Genomic DNA, 10,192 nt, shown 5'->3' with positions numbered 1-10,192 from the left:
TCTCAGAATATTTGGAATCTGTGAATGGGGTTAATTTTCCCAGAAACTAGATATCTAGGGCTTCAATTTAAGCACAAGAACGAGACAATTCTGATCAGAATCGAGTCAGATATGATTTTTCAAAGTTGGCTCTACAGACTGTTACACCAGCTACGGGAAAACCGAATTTTGGCTTGCTCCTCAATCTTTCCATTTAATGCACCAGATTTTTCCCAAGGCTAAAATGAGGTCTAGGTTCATGATTCTTTTTCAACCCTCATTAATGGCCTTCCATTCATATTCCCTCCACTACTTCTATATAAACCCTCCCTCTCCTTCATTTCAGAGCACACCAAAACCTCATCTCTTCTCCTTTCTTGAGTTCTAGTGAAGTGGAGTAGTTTTGTCATATCTTGGTCTTCCTGAGACTCAAGGTATTGAATGAGATTCACTCTTCCCCTCCCACCTCTTCTTTTCCTCCACCCTTAGGACCTCTACCAAGAGTTTTCTCCTCCACCGTATGGATATTGCATAAAGGTATAATCTATTTCCCTAACTTGTTTTTTATGTTGTCATGATATAGTAACTATTTAAATTCCCTTGGATATGTTTGAATGTTCTTAATTATTCTTATATGTTCTTCACATGTTCTTAATTGTTCATCACATGTTCATACATATCACTAGTTTTAATCTTAAATCCACATCAAAAATATGAAAAACATGTTTGTTTAATAATTCTTTCAAATTCTTGAATCTAGGTTATCACCATCCACATACATTCACTAGAATTTATTTTTCAATCCAAATGCAATGCTTAATAAATTGAATTAGAGTTTATCGCATGCACACACATTAAATTCAACATGTAAATTGATTGACATATTGGATGATATGATATAATTGTTAGCCACCATAGTCTAGAAGACCGGTTTCACCGGGCAAGGTGGATGCCTAACACCTTCTTACCTTCTAACATAGTCTCCGAACTTAGATCAAGAGTTAGTAGATCAAATGCTTATCCATGTAATTTTCGATTTTTAGATTATAACTAAGAAACAAAGCCATGTACTTTATCTTAGATTGTATTTAGGACCAAAGTCATGTAATTTTCCTATGATAAATGTAAATTTCAAATTAATAAAATGAGAAAATTTTCAATTATGGTTTTCTTATTTTTCCAATAATTAAATAAGTGGCGACTTCATTGTAAAACCCTTAATCTAAAGGGAAAAATATAACTAGTCGAACCACCATTTTGAGAGGCAATAACACGACTCCACCCATTCACATGGGTTTGGTCCAACACACTCTAAAAAAGGGGGCCGGGAGCGCAATCTCTCACAAAAGGGAGATGCACAGCACTTAGTCTTTTAGAGCATTCGAATCAGATGTGCCAAATACCAAATATTTGGCACATTTGGCACACCAAACACCAAAAAATACCTCACAGCAGATGTTTACATGTGCCAAATTTTACCATATGTGTCCATACCGTTGCAAATTTGCAACGATTCGAACACAAATGCCAAACCGAAAAAATAATATTTTATTTGACTTTTCTCTCTCCTCTCACTCTCTTCTTAGAATCTTTCTCTCTCTCCTAAGTTCCTAACCCGTGTTCTTCCTCTTCTCACAATTGGACGCGAGCAAGAAGAAGGCAATGGCGGCAGCCAAGAAAAGAGGAAAGGCAGTTGTGACTTCGTCGAAATCGACGGCAGCGACGGCAGATTCACAGAATGGAGCGAAGAAGTTGGCGAATGGGGTTGAGGCACTTCTGATTTCTGATCTCTCTCCTTAGCTATTTGTTGGGTTGTGGTGGTGGCGGTTTGTGAGCTTGTGGTGGCTGTGGATTGTGTGGCATTTACCATTTAAAACATTTAAGAACATTATTAAAAAAAAAAATCATATATTCACTACCTTGGCACCATGAAAATCATTTTAAACAAAGTAACTAATCTATTACATTTTAGTTAATTCCTACTCAAGCATGTGACCTAGGGTCATGATATATCTTTGAGTTTAAATAATAAAAACGATGATTCAATGTTGATTCGGCTCAAATACTATTTAAATCTTATTGTTTGAAACTATAATATATTTTTTTCTTATAAGAGAAACTACATTAATATTTTTAGGTGAACATAAGGTTTAAGATCATGTTGTGACTCGATCCACATAAAGCATGCTTTTCTTTATTTTATTTTTTGATAAGACACGTAAGGCATCCTTGATATGGGATAGATGATGATTTCAAACCTTAAAAACAATATATGATATTGATTTGGCTCAAATTAGATTCAAACACTATCAAATCTTATTGTTTTAAACCACAGGATTATTAAGTGAATATAAGGTTTAAAATCATGTTATGACTTAATCCGCATAAGCCATGCCTGATACTGGATGAATTATGAGTTCAAAGCTTAAAAACAATTATATGACATTGATTATGCTCAAATATTACTACTTCATGTTGTTAAAAACTACTAGTACAAGATTAGTAGTAGTTAAGATTTTAACTTCTTGATAATGACTTATTACTCAAATCCACGTAATATAAAAGGTTCCCAACAATCTAAACCCTTTTAGGTACGTTGATTAATTTCAAATGGTATGCGGTCCAACCAGAATGAGTGTCTCTATAGAACCCACCCACTTGTGGAAGATATTTCTAAATACCAAACGCCAAAATAAATATAAAATAGAGTACTTGGCTTGGCTGACCAAAAAAAACACGACCAAAAATGAAAAAAACACACGCATCGCAGTACCAACTTGTACCATATGACCAATCTCTCGTGGAAAAATATGTATGTCACAGAAAAATTATAACACAATTTGCTGAAAAAAATAAAAAATTTGTGGACGAATAAAATTGACTGAAGTGAACATCACGTGGATATAGCCGAAAGAAGTTTCTCTCATCTCTCTCTCTCTTTCTCTCCCTGCTTCCTTAATAGTATTATTATATTCATAATCACATTTAACAATGACAAGAAAATTAAGATAAGAAAAAGTTTTGGTTTTCAGGGAAAGAAATTTAAACAAAAGCTTTAAATGCGAGTTGGTTGATTTGTTTTTTGTTTTTCTTGTTTATTTTTTCCCCTATTCTCTTTTGTCTTAAGCACCAAGCATACCCATCCATCTCTATCTCCATCTCTTTTTTTGTGTATATATAAATATTATATAAATATATTGGTCCATTTGAATCAAATCTTTAAGATCAACCAGACCCCAGCTATAGAAAGCTTTTATTTTGTATAATTCCCGACCAAGACAATGGATTTTATTGCCTACCCATCTCTTTTTTCTTCATCTTCTTCATCTTCGTTTGGGAATTTCATTGACAGGGTTAGAGAAGCTTGCCATTTTGCTGTGTCTGCCATTATTGGGAACATCTTCTCTGCGATCTTCACCTTCTTCTTTGCATTAGGTTGGTCTTTTTTTTTTCCCCTCAGATTCTCTTTATTGTTTCATGTTTTTCTATGAATTGGCATTTGACTTTGTTTCCTGAGGTGGGTCTTGCAAAAAGATTGGATTTTTGGGCTTGTTTTTGTATTGATCTGTTAATCTCTGTTACTATGATGAATTTGCTTGTTCTTATTTATATAGTTTATTGTTTTTCACATTTGGGTTTTGATTCCACTATTGAATTGAATTGCAGAAACTAAAATTTAGAATTCATTGAAGACAGAAATGAGTTTTTTTTTGGGAATAAAAACAATATATAGGTATTGGGTACATGGTATGTTTTTGTTGGATTCTGATTCGTATAGTTGAAGAGAACAAGTTTAGCGTGTGTAGACAAAGAGGTGTTGGATCTGTTGTCCTTTATCTATATTCACAATACATCCACTTCAGAATTAAGGGATGAATTAAACTCCTCCATTTTTTAATGGCTAATTACCTATTTGTCCCATAAGGGTTTGAACACAAGACCAATTTCTCTATACCATGATGAATCACTAATTGTCTCAAAAACTTAAGCTATTAACAAATGGTGAATGTCTTTTAAGCATTATTCTAGCACTGAAAATTACTTGTTTTCCTAAACTGATACTAATGGAAAATGGGCATTTGTCTTGGCAGTGGGTACCTTGTTAGGAGCTATGACTGGGGCTTTGATAGGCCAAGAGACTGAAAGCGGGTTTGTTAGAGGGGCTGCTGTTGGAGCAATATCTGGAGCTGTTTTCTCCATTGAAGTTTTTGAATCTTCTCTTGTTCTTTGGCAATCAGATGAATCCGGTATTGGGTGTGTCCTCTACTTGGTGAGCAATTTAACTTCCATCCTTATTGTTGATGTGATATGGTGTTAGTTTAATGAAGAAAGAATTGACAATTTTTTTTGTTCCTATTTTGTTTCCAAGCTCCAATTATGTTGCAAAATCTATCCCCAATAACCCAATTCATGTTAAAATGGTACAGATTGACGTCATAGCTAGCCTTCTAAGTGGGAGACTTGTTCGGGAAAGGATTGGTCCGGCCATGTTAAGTGCAGTGCAAAGTCAGGTAATAATAATGCAATGCAAATATTAGTCTCTGACAGAGATGTGCAGAAAATTAAGCAGGGATTTTTGTTGTTTGCTTACAAATTCATTGTGCTTAATCAGATGGGTGCTGTTGAAACAAGCTTTGATGAGATCCCAAACATTTTTGACACTGGTGGGGCCAAAGGATTGCCTGGAGATTCAGTTGAAAAAATCCCAAAGATCGTAATTACAAGCAATAACAATGTAGATGCTTCTGGAGACAGAGTCTCTTGCTCAGTGTGCCTTCAGGTTCGGCCATAATTTTCATCTTTTCTAGCTAACCTTTGCTTTATCATACCCAACTTATGAAATATGTTTATCTAATTGGCATTGTGCATTTCTGCATATTCAGGACTTTCAACTCGGAGAGACGGCTAGGAGCTTGCCTCATTGCCATCATATATTTCACCTAGCTTGCATAGATAAGTGGCTTCTTAGGCATGGTTCTTGCCCACTATGCAGAAGGGATCTGTGACTTTACTCTTGTAAATTATAAACTGAAGAGAATTTCTTTTATTATTTATACAGTTCTTAACTTTTTAGGGCTTTTGCATTTTGTTCACATAAATATATGGTTACGTTGTCACTCTTGTAGTTGGAGCCTACCACGATGTGAGTTGGATCGTTGTACTTAATTAGTGATCATGTATAAAAATTTTGAGATACAGACAGTTTTTGTTGCTTCTTTTGATTCGCAGCCCCTTCCTTACTCACTCTTTCTTCTTGTTGAAGGTCTTTGATGATTAAACCGACGTCTATTACTTATGGATGCTGGATGGATCTTTCGATTTTTTTATTGTATTGAGAATCTGTATATGAAAGGGCTAGTAAAATCTAAATCTAGCCAAGATATCATTCACATGTAAAATCTAAAACTAACCAAGATATCATTCACTAGCCAAACTGTGTTGTGATGTGAATAGTGCCAGTTTCTATGATAGCAGTTACCAAAATATTATTATGTCAGGAAGTATTTGATGTAATTATAAATTTTTGTTCTTGCCATAAATATTGTGGTCATCTTCAAAATGCTTAAGCTAACTTTGTTGGTTATATTTATCATGTTCTCAACAATACTGCTCATGTAGAGGCGGCTATTTGTCCTTCATTTATGAGACTGTTGTGATAAATCTGATGATGATAGGCCTATATTAGTACACAATTGAGATGGCTCGGATTAGGCATGTTGGAGATTGATTACACGTAACAGTGTCCCAAGTCAACAGGATTTAAGCATCTGTATTGTACATTTGTACCACTACCACCTCCCTCTCTTCATTTCAATCTTCGTCTTTCTTTGTAAACTCCAAGTTGACCTTTAAATATTTCTGCTTGGGTGGTGAATGTTGTGGTAGCTCACCCAAGTGGATCATCTTAACCTTTTAATATTCTGTCACCTACAACATACTTGCTCTTAACACTTAGTTATGGTTCAGTCAAATGTGAGAGTCCCTCCTAATTATGGTTCATCTTAACCTTTTGATCCTAATTCATTTAATGGATGAATCATGCGTATTAGATAATGCCTACCTAAGAGAAGTTTGTTGGATCCTCAGGTAGTTCAGCTGTTCTTGCTCACATTATTACATTAGTGAATTCTTAGTGTATTCCACTGGTAGTGGTGACCCTCAATTGATATATAGAAGGATGTATTATGTAACTTTTTGTTAATATTACACAATTTAATAAATTATAATTGGACTAATATTTTAAAATTTCCACCAATGATTTATACGTTTCCGTTTAATGCACAAACCAATTTTGTATTATTAAGTTGTTATTTACTATTCAATTTAAAAACTCATGTTTTGTTTATAATTTCAAATTTTTTTTTTTTACAATTTTTTTTTTTTTGAAATTTAACATTGTATAGATGAGATAATTACTGGTATTTGATTGTATTGAAATTTTGCATGCATAAAAGGTATAAGGAGAGAATGTAATTCTATGGTGAATTTGTCCAAATAAATTATTATTAAATTGTGTAATATTGTCAAAAATTACCCCTAGTGTAACTTAAATCTCACCTCATAAACTTCATGTTAATTTGATATTATTTATTTTCCAATTCATAAACTTATGTTTTGTATATAATTTTAAAATTAAAAATACTTGAAATTTAAACTTTTTATGATAAAATAGTTATTGATCTCTAATCATCTTGATATTTTGTAAGCATGAAAAGTATAACAAAACAATGTAATTCTAGATTGATTTGTTGAAATATTCCTTAAAATAAAAGAATGATGTAACATCATTAAGAATTAGATCGTGTACCTTGAAATTTTTTTAAAGTAAGTCTTTGAATGGAAGAAGGTGAAGTATCTTTATTATCTGTTAGACTTTGGAAAATTAGAGTCCACACCTAGAGGCAATAAAGTCTCATCTTTACCTGTTTAATTCTTATTTAGTTCATTCTACTTGTAAAGGCTTCATTCTTGTTTGACATTAGGGATGGCGAAAATTTCCCGCCCCATTCAATCCATCCTACCCACTGGCCGGCTGCTCCACGTTAGAGCCACCTTGACCTGGAAAAAAAATTATTATTATATATAAAATTTAAAAATTTTATGAATTTTTTACCCTTAGAAAAATGTGTGACCACCCTAAATTTTTTTAAACTCAATATAATTACACTTTGGACAAAGTTTAGCAACAAATTAACTTGGTTGTAGACTAAGGTTACAACTCCACTCGATATTTTTTTTAATAGATACAAATTTTGACAAATCCACAATTAGATTACATTTTTTTTCTTCTTATATCTTTCATGCTTGCAAAACTTCAACAAAATCAAAGATCAATAACTTATGTCATCAATCAAATGTTTAAATTTCGAGTTTTTATAGTCTAAAATTATACACAAAAAATAAGTTTATGGATCAAATAGCAAATAACATCCGATTAACATGAAATTTGACATGCATTTGAAGAACATACAATTCAATGATTAGATTTTCAAAATATGTAACCATGTTAATTTGTTTAGTAAAAGTTGTAGTCTTAAACTACAGCTAAGTTTGTAGTCAAATTTTGTCCCCAGATTTTGTTCCTCTTAACAATATATTGAGCTCTTACAAAAAAAAAAAAAAAAATTATTATTTAACTAAAATTTTGAAAAAGATTTAGCTTGCAGCATTGATAATGAGATTATCATGCAACGATTTCAAAATAATAAAATTGTAACACTTCATATATTTGAGTTTTTTTTTTTTTTTTGGTTGTTGTCAATATATGAATTTATTTTTTTATTAGATTTTGTTTAATTTAAGTTTCTTCATGATCACCTTGGAAAAAATTTCTAAAACTGCCACTGATCCTACCTCATTCCGCCCCACATAGATTTTTTCCGCCTTGAGTGATATGTATATATAATTTAGTTTATTTTTATGCAGTGCTTTTTATAAATTAATTTTTATACATATTTTATTATCATCTCATAAACACTTATTTGTTTTCTCATGGCACTCTCATTGCCACCCCTCTCTTTTCTCTCTCATCCTTATCTCATTGGTGGGGATAAATTATTCTGTACTCCTAGAGTACCCTGCGACCATGCCAATCCAAACTAACTATTGGAAGTAGGGATTTAAATGTAGAACTTTAGTACCAGAGCTTCTACGATATAATGTTTACTTCACATTGTTCTAGAAAGTAGAGCTTCAGTTATAAATTTTTAGTATATAGCTTTTGTGATATAAAGTTTTAACTGAAGTGCTCATTAGTATTTTGGGTGTTTGGCAAATTATAGTGAAAAATGTTTTAAAGTTCTGGATCCATAAATCATGAGCAGTGAATTGGAAAGTTTTTTTGCCCTCATTTTTGCTCAAAAGAGCTTTTCAACTTAAACAAGTATTTTAAGGATCTGCATTATTAGCGCGAGACAAACCTTTAGAGGTTTAACTGTAAAACTCTGATGTTTTTAGTGCGTGGCGAATTAACAGTGCATAATACTTTGAAGTTCTAAATTTATAAATTATTAACAATTAGTTGTAGACCTTTTTTTTTCTAAAAATTTCAGTTTTAGGCTTAAAATTAAAGTCATTTTTAGTTTTAAGGACTCCTAAAGTTCTTTTTAAAGTCCGTTTAAAAATAGCTTATTTAGCTGAAACTGAAAACTTTTTGCTGAAAGTACGATAGATAAAGCTAAAAATTAGTTAAAATAATTCAGTGAGACTTATGAATAGTACTAAAAAGTGCAATGGAACCCATAAATAGTAGCAAAAATAAACGAAGTAGTAAAAATAATTGTCCAAAAATAAGCTATCCCAAATGCAACCTTAGTGGGTCAGCAGGCACCTTTTTTTTTTTTTTTTTTAATTATTATTTTATTGAAGTGCTCTTTAGTTCTAAAAGTTCTATTAGAATTTGCTTAACGTAGAGCCAGATTGGTACTCTTGAGTATATCAGTATAATTATTTCTGACTTTAGATATAATAAGCAAATAAGGTAGCCCATGGTATTTTCCATTTAAAAACATAGCTTTCTAATTTGTACGTATAAATAAAGGGAGGGTTATATTAAAAAATATTACTTTAGTATGCCTTTAGAATATTTGTTAATAAACCATTTTAAGAAAATTTTAAAATTATTTTTGTGGGGCCAGAAAATCGGGTAGCCTCGGCCCACTCCAAGCCAGGCCCAAAGGGCCCACGCCGAGGATGCATGGGGGGTCCGAGGATGAAAACGTGAGGATCGACCCTCGCGGAACATATCCGAGGAGGGGCCCGTCCTTGGGCATCCGAGACCTCGGAAGAACACGAGCAACACCCCACCAAAGGGGACTTCTTGAATATCCGAGGAGGAGAGGGTCCAGTGCCACGCGTCGGCGACGGGAGCACGGCGAAGGAGCAAGCCTTAGGCGAGCTGTCACCTCTGCATTGAATGCGCTCATCTAACCCCCCTGGCTACATTAATGGGGATGTAACCCCTAGACCGGGTAACATTGATTATTGTGAGCCACTCGAGTACGGATAAGGCCTCTGATGGGACGGACGGTTAGAGGGAAGGCCAATGGATGATCAACAGAAGGAAGAAGAGGATAGAAATGAGAGAACTATATAAGAAAGGCAAGCAAAGCAGTAAGGGAGGAGGAAAATTTTCTTGTTCAATACAATGACATAGAATGACTCCGATGTCATGTCGGTTTTCAGGAGGGAACCTCCTCGGACGGGGGCCGAGGAGCTACCCTTAGTTGTAAATTGGGCTCACTCCTCGTCAATGGAAGAAGGTGGCTTGTGTTCCGTTGCTAGTCTGTTAGGGCCTAACCTTTCGTCTCACTCTCTAAAAATGTATTGTTGGGGAACCTTCCTAAACTGAGTCCCGACAACTTTTATAAAAAAAATTTAAAAAGTTGTCAAAAAAATTAATTACTTTTTTTTTTCTCAAATTAGCATTTTGTGTTCTAATTCCTCGTTAGCATGAATCTTTACTTTCTCTTTCGGCACTTTATTAAATGAAGAAGACAACTTGCCAAAATTTTGTGTGTCAATTAATTGTCAAACCAACCGTGAGAAAATTATATGTCAATTTCCCACTAAAGTCTTCCAGTGATTTTCTTCCATTCAAAAGACACCATATCAATGTTACGGACTCTTCGCACCACACAACCACTTTTCCCAAATTTCGATCCTTCCTCCCAAGTCCAAATTAGCACTTGAGTTCATTATTACTATAAGAATG

General features: G+C 33.6%; 1 protein-coding gene across 1 annotated transcript; it reads left to right on the top strand.

The window, feature by feature from the left end:
• The first annotated feature begins 2,941 nt into the window (after positions 1–2,941).
• On the top strand, positions 2,942–5,195 carry LOC112022805 (NEP1-interacting protein 2). Its single transcript, XM_024055431.2, has 5 exons — positions 2,942–3,414; positions 4,071–4,249; positions 4,407–4,490; positions 4,592–4,759; positions 4,863–5,195. The coding sequence occupies exons 1-5, from the start codon at positions 3,261–3,263 to the stop codon at positions 4,983–4,985; spliced, it is 708 nt and encodes a 235-aa protein (XP_023911199.1). The 5' UTR covers positions 2,942–3,260; the 3' UTR covers positions 4,986–5,195.
• The last annotated feature ends 4,997 nt before the right edge of the window (positions 5,196–10,192 follow it).

The sequence above is a fragment of the Quercus suber genome, unplaced genomic scaffold (assembly GCF_002906115.3).
Source record: "Quercus suber isolate HL8 unplaced genomic scaffold, Cork oak 2.0 scaffold_52, whole genome shotgun sequence".
NCBI lineage: Eukaryota > Viridiplantae > Streptophyta > Magnoliopsida > Fagales > Fagaceae > Quercus > Quercus suber.
Note: the sequence above shows the minus strand (reverse complement) of the source record. Positions and strands in the feature narration are given on the sequence as shown.

Excerpts from the sequence above, each read along its gene's own strand:
- LOC112022805 (XM_024055431.2), top strand. The coding sequence starts at position 3,261 with ATGGATTTTATTGCCTACCCATCTCTTTTTTCTTCATCTTCTTCATCT. Across the intron at positions 4,250-4,406 it reads TTGGGTGTGTCCTCTACTTG|ATTGACGTCATAGCTAGCCT; the intron begins GTGAGCAATTTA and ends AAAATGGTACAG. Across the intron at positions 4,760-4,862 it reads CTTGCTCAGTGTGCCTTCAG|GACTTTCAACTCGGAGAGAC; the intron begins GTTCGGCCATAA and ends CTGCATATTCAG.